Raw genomic sequence first — 15,069 nt, 5'->3', positions numbered from 1 at the left:
AAAAGTGTCAGTGTGATCTATATATACCCACATAGCAGGCGCAGGAAAACTGTGAAGAAGGCCACAAGCTTGGGCCTTCAGTCACCCTGTGAATCACTCCTGCTTCATTCTCCGGATAATAATGAGACCAAAATGAATGAGTGGTATCAGAACTCGTAGAAGTTTGTGAAAGAAAGACAAAACTTCATAGCCTAACTATATCAGAAACAGTATGACACGATAAATTTAACATCGTATCTGGAGCAAATAGAAAATACTAAAATTATAGGTTTCTAGGGGCCGGGGATGAGACAATAGACAATATAATCAGAATATGTTCTACATCAAAGGTAGCCAGTTTGAAACTTTTCAAGATTTTAATGTTTGGGGGAGAGGGAGATGATGTTCAAATAAATTTGCACAATATCAAATATGTTAAAGACTCAATTTATCTTGGGGATAAAATAATTATTTTAACCACTGGATTAATATATATATATATATATATATATATATATATATATCTTACCTAGAAATAAAATTATGTTACCTAAATTTCCAATTCACAATGTATTGAAAATGGCATTAACCTGATATCTTCTCTATGTTGAAAATATTGAGCTGTCCATGATTAGGGAGCATGAAACGATGAGAATCAGGACACCATGTGAAAAACAGAAATTTCGGGGGAAAAATGTTTGAGAACAGGGACGCTCCATGGACCCAAGGAGATAATGAGTGGTTTCTGAAACTAAATTCTCAGCCCAAAGAATTCAAGACTTATGTCAGGGACTTATTTATAATGGCTGACAGTGACATACCTCTTTGAGTTTGATGGGCAGAGATTTTGGTCTTCACAGGGTGCTTAATTAATATGTACATCCCTTTGTTCCTACATATGGACATAAATCACATGGCCAGATACCTAAAAGGTATACTTTTAAGTAGCCTGCACAAAACAGAGGACTCAGAAGACTCATGCTTTAACACCTGCCCCATTACGTGTGAGACTATGGTTGTGAGGAAATCACTATTCTGTCAACGTTTTAGATTCATACCTATAGAGGCAGATGGCATTGTTCTTTAGTAATAGACACTTGTTCCAAACAGACCATTTCGGATCCATTGTAGCATTTCTGTATTCAGTTCCTTCAGCAACGTTGCAATTTTGGTTTTGCTTCCCATAGCCTACATCACCCCTGGAAGATACAGTCCATCACCCCACAAGCACAATCCTAGTAGTCCTGCGTTAAGAGCCGATGAGTATAGTAAAATGAAAACCCAACTTACTGGCCTTTGGTTGAGACAGCCTCCAAGGCCTAATTTACATGCTAAAGTTTCTCTGGCATATCAGGGTTAAGCTGCGCTCCGTAAGATCTTTCCTGAAATTGTACCCATGTTTTCTTCCTTGGCTTCTTCTTTATCTCTGTCCTGTTTCTGCCACTCTCACTGGATTTGGCTGGGATCACTTAATAAATCACTTGCACAGAAATTCTTGCCTCAGGATCTGCTTTTGGGGAGTCCAATCTAAGACACTTAGAACACCGATTTTCAGAACAACCATGTTTGAACATAGAATCATTTAGCACGAAATGTGCTTCCCCAACTCAAAGATTCTATATGTACGACTTGTTCCAGATAAAGAATAAAACTTATGACTTTATACTATCTCTCTGAAAATGTGGTAACATAGTTTTCTTGTATTTGTTTGTTTTATGGACTTTTATGGTCCTTTACCACTTATAAGACATATAAAAGCTCTTCAAAATCTAAAGCATAATTGTAAAGTATGTCTTTTGTTTAGTAATATGCATTTTAGGATCCTCCATGTATTTTCATGGCTTGACAGCTCATTTCTGTATTAAAACTGAGTAATAGTCCATTGTATGGATGTACCAGTTTGCTTATTATTTACCTACTAAAGGACATCTTGGCTGCTTCCTTCCACCTTTCAGCAATAAATAGAACTGCTATAAACATCTCTGTGTGTTTTTAAATACACGTAAGTGTTCAACTCCTTTGTTTAAATACCATTGAGTGTGATTGTAAGACTGAATTACAAGGAACCAACGAATTGTCTTCCAAAGTGGCTGTACTAGTTTGCTTTCCCTCCTGTCATGAGTAAAAGTTCCTGGTGCTCCATATTGTCACCAGCATTTGATGCTGTCCGTGTTCCAGATTTTGGTCATTCTAATAGATGTTTAGTGGTATCTCTTTGTTGTTTTCATTTACATTTTTATGGTGACATATGATGTGGGGCATTTTTCATATGCTTTTATACCATTTGTATATCTTCTTTGGTGATGTTTCTGTTAAAGGTCTTTGACCAATTTTTTAACAGCGTTGTTTTCTTCTTGTTAGTTTTAAGAGGTCTTTGTATATTTTGGATAGCAGTCCTTTACCAGATGTGCCTTTGCAAATAATTTTTCCAGGTCTGTGTCTTGTCTTCTCATTCTCTTGACATTGTGTTTCATAGAGCAGAAATTTTCATCTTGATGATGTCCAGCTTATCAACTATTTCTTTTATGGATCATGCTTATGGTGTTATATCTATAAAGTCTTCTCAATGTCTAAGGTCATCTAGAATTTCTCTCAGGTTGTCTTCTAGGAGTTCTATAGTTTTGCAGCTATAATCCATTTTGAGTTAACTTTTATAAACTAAAAAATGAATTGAAGTAAAGAGCACTTAACAAAGAAGTTAAAACACACAAGAAAGAGCAGATGTTAATATTTTCTCATATAGTCCATAGCACAGAATATGTCTTTTGGATTTCAAAACAGCACATTTAATAATTAATTTTTATTTTATTTTATTTTATTTTATTTTATTTTATTTTATTTATAACGACAAATCTTTATTGATCTAGAAGTCTCAAGTCCAGTAATAATTGTTGGCTTTACAAAACAGTAAGCTATAGTTCTTTCCTCTGAAGAGATGGAAATCAACAAGATATTTGAATAATTCTGTTACATATATACTGACCAAAAATAGTATGCCCTAAGAACCATAAGTTATTGAGAAAGAAGTAATTTATTACTCCTGGTGAAAAGGAAGTTTAGAGAACTCTTCTTAGAAGTGGTAAAATATATGCACACGTTTGATTGATGAGTAGTATTGAATCACCTGGAAGAAGAAAAGAAGATTTTTCCAAAAAGAACAGATAGCATAGGGGAAAAAAGAGAGAGAGAGAGAGAGAGAGAGAGAGAGAGAGAATGAGAGAGAGAGAGAGAGAGAGAGAGAGAGACCTACAATGTATACAGAAATACTGCTATGTAGTTAAAGCATGGGAACATGAAGGAACATGGCAAAGCTTTAGAAAGGCAGATTATGAATGGATATGTTTGATTTACTAGGGAGTTGTTTTATCATTTTGATAATTTGGATCATAACATATTATGGAATCAATTTTAATTCCAATAATTATGGAATCAAGTTTATATTTTAGAAAAAAAAATAGAAAAATAATTCTAAAAATATTTTATAGAATAATTAGAAATGTAAAGACGCAGGCAGCAGGAAACCTTAGTAAGCTTCCTTAATAAGCCATTTAGTAGTGCAGGCAAAAGATAGTGAGCGTGTAAACTATCACAGTGGCTAGTACATATAGGTACCTAGTAAGTACTTGCTGACTGACTGCTCCACTAATACTAAACAAGGGTAATGATTAAAGCTATTTTGTGGCCCTTAAGAAAATGACAGTATCTGTTTGTAGAAAATAAGGAAAAGGACATTTAAAGAAGGTTCCTACATTACTTACATTGATAAATCGATAATGCTACCACTTAGAAAAAAAAAAAAAAAGGTGAAAGTTTTTGGGAAGAAAAGCGATGTAGTCTAATGTGGATGGTTTGCCGCAAAAAGGCATGTTCTCCAAAGCGAAGCCAATGTATAATTGAAGATCTACCTATCACTGAAAGGACAAAGTCAAAGCTAGAGAAAAGCAGCTGATGGATGATGGGAAGCTTCATAGATGTGGATAAAGGAATCGAGTGAATATTCTAGAGCAAGAATAGTGGAGAACTGAGGAGAGAACCATGGCATAAAGATTGTAGAGATGGGAGAATGAGTTATCTCAGAGATTGGAGAAGACTTAGAATAGAGGTCTGTCAGGGCACCTGGGTGGCTCTGTCGGTTGCACATTGGATTTGGGCTCAGGTTATGATCTCATGGTTTGTGGGTTCAAGCCCCACATCGGGCTCTATGTTGACAGCTCAGAGTCTGGAGCATGCTTTGGATTCTGTATCTCCCTCTGTTTCTGACCCTCCTCCCCTACTCATTCTATGTCTGTCTCTGTCTCTCAAAAATGAATAAATTTTTTTTTTAAATTAGAATAGAGGTCTCTAGGTACCACGTAAAAGCAAATTCAAGAAAGCCTTTTGAGGATCATTAGTCATCTTGGTGAAACATGCTTAAGACAAGTCATATAAATGTGAAGAGTGTACTAAAAGGTGAAAACTTGGTGATGATAATTTTAGAATTGTCCTTACGTGTGTGTGTGCGTGCGTGTGTGTGTGTGTGTGTGTGTGAAATAAAAGAGGGAATAAAACGTCAAAAGAGAATCAGTCCCAATAGTTTTTTTTTTTTCTTCAGGATGAGAGTACTTACATATGTTTATAGACTAAATGGAAGGAGCCAACAGAGATAGAGAAATTGAAGATATAAGGGGTGAAGTGGAGAAGATAATATCAATGCCTTGCCCCTGAAAAGAAAGCGTTTCAATAGCAGGAACAAAAGGAGAGTACTGGGTCTGAAAAAGGAAAAAAAAAAGTGGGTAACTTTTGGCTCTAAGAAAAAAGGAGAGAGAGTAAAGATGAAATACTTCATAAATTTATTAGTATTTTTGAAAAGATGTTTAGCAGAATCTTCCTACTGTGATTACATGAAAAAGAAGTTCTAGGAACAAACAAGTTTGAGGCATACTAGATTAATGAGGGTATATCATTTTCCTAATACAGCAATACTAATGCCTTCAGTCCATTCATTATTAATCTCTGAATTAGACATCTTTTATGCAACATTTTCCAAAATTGACAGGCCACAGAATACTGTTTTGATGAAATATCTCATATGATTATAATTCCAAGAGTCTCTAACGTGGAACATGCTGATTTATATGCTATAACCTTGTCTTTTGTCCTCTATCTTCAGAGTCTATCAGTCACTTATATTATGCAGCATAAGTATTAAATATCTAGGTAATGAATAAGGATGTGTGGGCTCTTGAGAAAATATACAAGCCATGGTTTCTATGGCTAAATTGCTTACTCCAATAACTGTGGATATTTCCAAAACAAAATAGTACAAGGAAGTTTGAGAATAAAGTCCTGAATTATATGATACAAACAATAATTCTCATAATTACTCAAAGACATAATGATGCTTGGCATTCAAGAAAAAGTTGCCATCTATCTGTTCACTAAGTAATTACACAGAGAATAGAGAACTGATCTTCTTGAATTTTACCCAGTTCTTCCTTTAAATGATTTTATTTTTTATTTTTTTTATTTTTTAAATTTTTTTTTCAACGTTTTTTATTTATTTTTGGGACAGAGAGAGACATAGCATGAACAGGGGAGGGGCAGAGAGAGAGGGAGACACAGAACCGGAAACAGGCTCCAGGCTCCGAGCCATCAGCCCAGAGCCTGACGCGGGGCTCGAACTCACGGACCGCGAGATCGTGACCTGGCTGAAGTCGGACGCTTAACCGACTGCGCCACCCAGGCGCCCCATTCCTTTAAATGATTTTAAAGGAACTTTTAGCTTTCTGAAACTTTGGTGTATAAATTACTATAATCCACGAAGTTGTATACAAAGAACTAAACCATTAATAGATCATACTTGGGATAACACTGTTCTATTACAGTCACCAATCTTAAAATAAAATTACTAAGACAAGTTTAAAATGTATTATAAAATAAATGGAACTGATGTGGACAAAAGCACAGAGATTTAGGAAAAAAATCTCCAAAAATATAATATTGTCTCAAATTACTATTGTTGGATAATAAAAGTCTGGGATATATTTCTATTTGACTCCTAATGAGTATCCCCAGTAATTTATACAAAATGATATGTATTTTTCTTTTTGGAAATAAAGTTGTTTTTAATAATCCCTTCCAGATATAATGAAGAATCTTGGAAATAGCATTCATCAGTTCAATTTGGGCTTTTAAAAACAATTGCAAAGACTTTAAATAAAGTTCTGTGATGTGCTAATACTAACACCCAGTCACTGAGAGGGCAAAGGCAGAATCTTACAGCACAGAAATTACTTGTTTTATTAAATAAATCCTTTTAAATTGAGTAATGATTGAAAATAAATTCTATTGAAATGGTGATAAATTACCAAAACAATAAGGTTATACATTGCCAACTGGCCTATTCTCCAAATATAAGTACATATGGCTACATTAAGAAAATGATTGGTGGGGCGCCTGGGTGACTCAGTCAGTGAAGTGTCCAGTTTCAGCTCAGGTCATGATCTTGTGGTCTGTGAGGTCAAGCCCCGCATCAGGCTTTGTGCTGACAGCTCAGAGCCTGGAGCCTGCTTCAGATTCTGTCTCCATCTCTCTGCCTCTCCCCAGCTCATATTCTGTCTTCTGTCTCTCTCTCTCTCTCTCTCTCTCTCTCTCTCTCTCAAAAATAAACATTAAAATAATAAAAAAAAAAAACCGAAAATGACTGGCTATGAGTAATACTAGTTCAGTATATACAAAAAGTACATTTCTACTTAAACAAAATCTTTTTTTATTGTTTTTCTCCTTATATTTCAGTGAAATAGTACAATGTTTATGCAAGTAAATTCAGTTAATACGCTATTACTCAAATGATCCTAATTAACACATCGTGTGACTTAGAATGCACTGACAAGTCTGACTATGAATTTTCTAGCTTTGTATGTTTGAGTTAGAACCTTCCCTAATTATTATAATTTATGAAACACTCTAATAAAGTGAAAATAGAGCAAGAATTATCTATTTGAAGATTATGAAAAACTTTCTCATTTCAGCTAGCCATATCATAAATATGCATTCTAAAAAGAAAATAAAACTGGTGTCATTTAGTGATCACTTGGAATAAGAATCATACGTTAAGAAAAACGCCAAGTCTGTTCAGTTGACTAATACTAATACAACTCTGAGAAAACATGGGAAGCAAAATTGTATAAAGCCACATACCCTTCAAAAATGACAATAAACATGATGAATATGTGTAATTTGCAAAACTTTATGTTATAATTAAAAAGAAGAGTCCCACAGTGTCTCAGTACATAAGATTTTGTGGTTTGTAGGTACCAAATAACCAATTTTGATTATTTAAAAAAGGGAAAATAAGTTTCAACTTCTAAAATAGCAAAATAATTTTAAAAAGTCACTGTACTTAACAGAAGATTGATTGTTTCAAAAAGATTTCCCTGATACCATATTCATTCGTTTTCTCTTGTCCATAATATCTTCATTCAAGTGTTACTCAGAATTCCATAAAAAGTATAGAGCCCTAAATACGCAGGTTCTTATTCCTACAAGTCTGTTTTGTTTTCCTTTGATTCTTGTTTGTGCATCCCCTTCCAGAAACCCTGTACCGACCAGTTTGGATTTGGTGGAAAAGTAGATAGAATATATAAAAACGGATACTGCAGATATACATCACTTGCTATACGTTGCCCAGGTCAAAAATAACGATCTTCCTGAGCCTCACTTCCCACTCGAGTATTTACTTTTTGAAACTAAGAAAATCTTACAGTTTCCATAATTTCCAGTTAAGGAATTAAGAAAGCAAATGCTTTGGGAGGGATGGATCAGGTCGAAGATCACTCCAAACCACGCTCATGGACGATACTTCATATCAGCAAACATTTGTAAATTATAACTGAACTCACGGAGGTGAGAGGGAGAGAAAACCTAACCTTGAGTGGAAAGCATAGTTATAACCATAAATTTAAAAATTATTTATTCTCAGGGACAATGCCTTCTAAAACTTACTACATGACATTTATCCCTTTAACTGCCCTCCTCAATCTGACTGGCTTCTAAAGAGACCAAATTTATGTGGTTTCATGCAAGGCCTTTAATAAATAAATCTTAAGAATAGAGTAGTGTATGAATTGCATAGAAATGTCAGCCCTGAAGAGTGATCAGTGACTGGGAGAATGGAATAATGAAGGGTACGAGGGCTAAATTTTGACATAACTTCAATGCCACTATCCACTCCCATCTTTCCTCCTTCAAGTATCGCTTTTATATGTTGAATTATAGCTAATGAAGCAGTATGTAAAATAATAATTATTTCAATTATCATTATTAATGCTCAATGAGTCTATGTATCTCAAGTCACTTGCAACTACAATTATCCCGTTCTTTAAGGTTGCTAGATCTCCCTATAGTTAATCTGGAGATAATTTACTATTTAACAATCTAATTCAAGACCCTAATTACTTTTGACTCTCAAATAAACTATACTTTCCTAGAGGCAATCCATGATTTATAAGGAGTTGTTTTTGTATCTTCTGTGGTATTTACAGCACTTGAAAATAGTTTAGATGTTTAAAATAATACATATTGAAAAAAAATTTTTAAAAAGGAGGGGGGCATCTGGGTGGCTCAGTTGGTTAAACATCACACTTGGGCTCAGGTCATGATCTCCCAGTGAGTTGGACCCCCGCATCAGCTCTCTGCCGACAGCTCAGAGCCTGGAGCCTGCTTCGGATTCTGTGTCTCCTTCTCTCTCTGCCCCTCCCCTGCTCACACTCTGTCTCTCTCTATATATATAAAGAAGAAGAAAAAGAAGAAGAAGAAGAAGAAGAAGAAGAAGAAGAAGAAGAAGAAGAAGAAGAAAATACATTTAAAATAAAACATATTGGGATCACAGCATAAATAAATGGCTCCCTTTGTTCATTTGCCATGTTTTATCAAATAATATACTTATTAAAATTTTTAATGTCTACACAGCCAACAAAAATAATGTGTGCTTAGTAAAGGCAACTTCTCCTGTCCATATACATAAGGATATACATACATATATGTACCATGAAAGCCTCAAAATAACGTCATTAGAGACCATCATATGGGCTTTTAAAATCAGGGAAATAAAGATGGAAGAAGTGAAATAGTTAACTATTGAAACCTACAGTGCTATTTGAGGCCAAGTTTGTCAATCTCCAATGACAATTCTTGCCCACAAACTGATTCAAGAGCAACTTCTGCTCTATTGGCATGATCTCTACCTTTCTAATCTCCTCCTTCACACCTATGTCATGTATTGCCTTCCATCATGATGAATGGTGATCAAACTAGATGTATGTTTTTGACAACTTCCCCTTACATATACAACCACAAAACTTTCCATGGTTCATAATAACCAAACTATTGAGAGAACTTGAAAGCAGTGGATCATTAGTGGAAAAAAGTGAATTGTTAGAAGCATAAATAACCTCTTTGATTTGTAGTTAAAGGAAAAAGCCCAGAAATATTTTCCCCCCAAATCACACAGACAGTGACAAAGCAAAAATGAGTGTGCTTGATTCTCAACTTCCTGTTTTGAATTCTTTCACCTATATTGTGTTGAGACATCTACCTTAAAATCAGTATAATTTTGCTACTAGAAAAGCATAAAATCACAGGGAATTGGGCTCACTTTGAGGAAGTTTGATATATTTAAAACTTGTTACATAAAATTATGTAAGCTCAGACTGGTGTTGGTTACCACAGAAGTGACTTGCTTCACTTTTCCTTAAATATTCCTTACCTTCTCTGTGTACATGTATTAAAGTTATTTTGAAGTACCCTAAAGGGTAAACAAGGAATCCAAAAATTATCCCAATATGGTGAAGATATTATATTTTCATCTTTAACCAATATATGAGAAACAATATGGTATATAACTATATAACTATATAACTGTGTGTGTGTGTATATATATATATATATATATATATATATATATTTAAAACAGCTACATAGCTACTAAGCTCATAGTTGTGATCAAATATAAATGTATGGATAAAATATATAATTTAGAATATGACTCATTAAAATTTGCCTAAGTTGAATTTCTTTAACACATTTTAGAGAAAGCTTTCGAGAACTTGTCACAATAGCCTCTCAAAATTCCTGACAGCAAGAAATGGTAGGTTGTATCCTTAAGCAGCTTTTATTACTTAGATATAATGAAAATATATCAAAATAAAACTTTCTATATGCAATTTTCTCACATCAGCAACTGATTCAGTAATCTATTTTGATATTCTTTTGCATGGCATGGATAATTTATCTAGTCCCTGAAACAAAGATAGAATTGGGTTTTGTTTGTAATTTTGAAAATATAGGATAGTTAAAAATGGATATGTTAACATGTTTTTATGAGTTTTAGAGTAATCAGGAAGGTAACAATACAGTCTTTGGAGCACCAAGAAATAAAACCACTTTTGTTACAACACTGTGTAAAGATTCTGTGACCTTTGTAATACAAGAGGGATTACATTTTCTCACAAATGAGTTATTTCTATACAATCTCTTCAAAATATAGGATTAAGATAACCACCTCTTTGAACTTATAGGCCTATTCTCCCAAGCTTATTTTTTTCTTGACACATTTTTGAAGCTAATATTAGAGAGCATATAATTATCCTGTCATATTTTGTTTTCTGTATACGTTTTCTCAAAATTTTACCTCCAGATCTTCAAAATTTGGGGACACATACCTTTAGTGTCTGCTATTTGTGTCTTCTATTCAGCTATAAGAAGAGATGACAGAAAATTCACAAACGTTAGAACAATGGTAATAAAAATACTTAACTCAGGAGACAGCTGGTTTTTGCAAAATGTTAAAAAAAAAAAAACTGGTTTATGTTGCTTTATGTTTGCTTAGGACTTGACAGTTCCTAAGAATGTGCAAAGTATATCTCATTTAATTCTTATATACACTGAATGGCATATTCAATAATCACTTTTTTCCTGTTTAATGTATGAGAAAAGTGAGGCTCACAAGAGTTAAACAAATTGACCAAGGTCAAGACACTCTAGCGAGTGCAAAAAATTAGCTCATCTCCAGCTGCTTAAATTTTCATTCAGCCTTATCAAACAATTACGAGCTTCCAAAGATATGTATTTTAATAATTTACGTGAAAGAACAAATGTATGTGTAACATATTAAGACCATATTTAATATTATCCTACTTTACTGCATTCCAGGAAAAGAGAGTCAAATGCATAAAGGAATTAGTGAAATAGAGTCAGATGCATTTATTTACTTAATCATTCACGTAATAACCATAGGTGTGGTTCCAATTGTATGTCAAACACTTACTAACAACTGGATATCACGGAGTAAACAAAGCAGAGGTGATTCCTGTCCCTACTGACCTCAAAATCTAGTAGGGGAGACACATACAAATAAAAAGCATGTATAAAACTCCATATCAGAATAACCTGGTTTATGCTGGCATAACAAACATCTCTATCATTTTGTTAGCTTAACCCAGTAAAAAGTATTTCTTTGTTCGTACTACATGTCCAATAAATTTAGAAGTGAGATTCTGCTCATCATAGTGGCTCAAGGATCCAGGCTGACAGATCCATTTCGTGTTATGCTTCCACGATCACCAAGGCAAAGGGAAAGAAGCAAAGTAAATCACTTACTGCTTTTAAATCTTCTATTCGCATATAACACAATACCTTCCACTCACATTTCACGGGTCAAAGAAAGTCACATGAACCTTTCTAACTTTAAACAGGACCAGAAAGAAGTCTTTGGGTGGCTCAGTCAGTTAAGCATCTAACTCTTGGTTCTGGCTCAAGTTATGATCTCACGGTTCATGGGATTGAGCTCCACGCTGGGCTCTGCGTTGACAGCAAAGAGTTTGCTTGGGATTCCCTCTCTGCTCTCTCTCTGCTCCTCACTCTCTCCCCCCTCAAAACAAAGAAAGAAACATTAAAAAATAAATAATAATAAATTAATAAACAGGGCCAGAAAGAACAAGTTTATCATGTTCTGAGAAGCACCATGGGAATATATATGAATAGGTTTAATGATTACCATTGGTCCTAAAGCAGGATGTATGCATAATAGAATAACACAAAGTGAAAAAGAGGGCTGGTGGATGGATTCTAATGTTGCTTTCATGATCCCCACCTCCTGGTCTTCATAATTGTGTAAATTCCCTCTGTTTGAGTATGGGTAGGACCTCTGGCTTGGTTCTAACCAAAAGAATATTCTAAAGGTCTTTGGTCAGTATGGACTATCATAACAACAACAACAAAACCAAATAGACTGGATGGTTTAAGCAACAAAAACTTATTTCTTTCATTCCTAGAGGCTGGGGAGTCCATCATCAAGATTCTGGCCCATTTGGTTTCTGGTGAGGATTCTCTTCCTGGCCTGTAGATGGGCTTCTTCTTGTTGCATACTCACATGGCCTTTCTGCATGTGTGCAGAGGGAATATGGGAGCAAGCTCTCTGATTGTCTCTTCTTAGAAGGAAGCTAGTTCTATGGAATTAGGGCTCTGTCCTTATGACGTCACTTAACTTTAATTACTTATTAGTGACCCTATCTCAGATACCATTCACACTAGGGGTTATGGCTTCAATATATGAATTGGTGTGTGGAGGGAGGTACAAATATTTAGTCCATAATAGTGATGGATATCAGTTACCGATAACACTACATAAGATTGTAACTATCTGTGTAACTGACTCTCTTCCTTGCTGTCTTTGAAGCAGCAAGGTGCATGTTGTAAGCTTGCCTACATAAAAGACCAGATAATAAGCAATGAGGGTGACTTCTAGACATCGAGGAAGAAAGAAACCATAGTTCTCAGTCCAACAGCCTGAGAGGAGCCGAATGAATACTATCAACAGTCATATGAGCTTGAAAGCACATCTCCCCCCCTCCCCCCACTAGCAAAGACAAGGTTGCAGCCATGGTTAATACCTTAATTTCAACTTTATGTGATCCTGAAGCAGAGAATCCTGCTGTACCCAAAGGCCAGATTTACAGAAACTGGGAGGCAATAAATGTGTGTTGTTTCAAACCACTATATTTTTGGTGATGTTGTTTCACAGTAATAAATAATGATACAAGTACAGATAATGAAGTAATTAATTTCTTGATCGGTGATGTCATAGAAAGCTGGACCTAAGTACAATTTTTGAGATAAGTAGAAATATTTAAGAAAACCAAGAATGGAAGAGAAGGGAGTTAAAATAAAGCATAGAAAAATAAAAGTATGTGTTTGGAAGGAAACAGAAGTAGTCAACATTGGTAGAAAAAAAAAAGGAATCCATATAAGGAAATGTGAGAGGATCTGTCTAAAATCCAAGCTAAAGAGACATAGAAGGATTGGGAGTAAATAAATGTGTGACATATTTATAATCATGGATTAAATATATAAAAACCATTATTTTACTCTGTTTCTTTAAATAAAAAGCATATTCTTCCAGGTTTCATTTAAATAGAATATTTTTAAATGTTTAAGTCAACTATGTAAAAACTAAAAAATCATTCTTTATATAGCTATATATATATATTTTTCCATCATCGCGTAGTGATTTATTCTGCTGAGTCTCCATCAGCAGGTGGAATAGAAGACCCCTCCCGCCCAACACCCTGGGCAGCCAAGCTGTGTCTGGATGATCCACACACCAGTTCCTTGTGTTTCGAGATACTCCCCAGTTGATGGAGTCACCTTTAAGACCTCACCCATCCCTTGGTCAATCGCAAGCATCTGCACATCCTTCTTGATAACTTCCTCCACACCTGCAGGTAGCATACAAGGATAATGCTCAGATTTCGTTTCTCTCCAATCCCAAACCTGACTTCCCCCTGGCAACACTCTGCAGTACTTCTGGGGTTTAGAGGAGCTTCGTGCTTTCATTTGCCCCCTTGATAGGGAAGCAATTTCAGGGGAGGACATAGGAACTTAACTGACTCCAACTCCCTCTCTTTACAACATTTGAGATCCCAAACAGCTCCAAGCTTTCTCTCTCGTTAAATCGCTTTAAAAAGAACTTGCGGACCCATAATACATATATTGATAACAACATGAAATAAATCAACTATCTTGCTGAATAACCAAAATAAGCTTTTCGCTTCATTCTGTTTAAATAACAAGTCCCTATATATAAAGATCATTTAAACTGTATATATTTAATAGATGTTTCAATTATCTATTGTTGCAGAACAAGTTATTCCAAAATTTAATGGCTTGAAACAATAACAGTTTGCTATTTCTAACCCTTCTATGAGTGACTAGGCTCTACTGAAGGCCTCTTCTCCATGAGGCATCAGCTGAGTTCACTCACTTGCTGCACGAATCAGGGAAGCAGGCTGCATTTAAGATCCAAAACAGCTTTCCACACATGTCTGGTACCTCAGTGCTTTTCCACAGGGCCTCTCTACATGACAATTTCGAGCTTTCTTACAGCACAGTGGTCTCATGGTGGTCATTCTTACATGAGGCCTCATTTACCCAGAGAATACATTGATGCAAGCTTCCAGGCCTCTTAAAGACTAGGTGCATAGGGACTAAAACCATCAGTTTTGCCACATTTTTTAAGTCAAAACAAGATCAGTTCGTATTCAAAGTTAGAAATAACAACTTCACATTCAGATAGGAGGAAGAAAATATTGATATTGGGTATCCTTGGTCATTACCTACTACAGTAAGTGTATAATAGGCAGAATTTATTTCCAATGAAATTAAGAATCCTCCATCCATAGCTTAATAGCAGAATCTGAAGTATTAGAAAACTCTTTTTGAAGATTACTGACAGAACTGGACATGTAAGTTGTAGCAGCCAGTGATAAGGTCTCAGAACTCGAGTTTAAATGTAAAATTAGGCTCACCCCAGTCAATGCTATGTCCCACTCATACCCCCAACTGTCTAGCCTTTTTTTTTTTTAATGAAGCTACTCCAATTAGACAGCCCATGAATTTATAATTTGGTGTTCCAATTGTTTTGAAAAATAATGAAAAGTATTTATGTTCTCCTTTTAAAGACTTGACAACATATATTAAAATAAGAACTTTCTGATTGAGGCTAAGCTTCCATCAGAAGGGACTGGGGTTTTTAACCTCAGAGAGTCAGTAAAA

General features: G+C 35.1%; 1 protein-coding gene across 1 annotated transcript; it reads right to left on the bottom strand.

Annotated features, from left to right (window-relative positions):
- Positions 1-13,545: 13,545 nt before the first annotated feature.
- LOC131491944 (mth938 domain-containing protein-like) lies at positions 13,546-13,890 on the bottom strand. Its single transcript, XM_058695525.1, has one exon. It carries the CDS (start codon positions 13,888-13,890, stop codon positions 13,546-13,548), a length of 345 nt encoding a protein of 114 aa, XP_058551508.1.
- Positions 13,891-15,069: the final 1,179 nt, after the last annotated feature.

This window comes from Neofelis nebulosa, chromosome 1, assembly GCF_028018385.1.
Source record: "Neofelis nebulosa isolate mNeoNeb1 chromosome 1, mNeoNeb1.pri, whole genome shotgun sequence".
NCBI classification, from domain to species: Eukaryota; Metazoa; Chordata; class Mammalia; order Carnivora; family Felidae; genus Neofelis; species Neofelis nebulosa.
The sequence above is the reverse complement of the archived record's forward strand: the minus strand, read 5'-3'. Positions and strand labels throughout refer to the sequence as shown.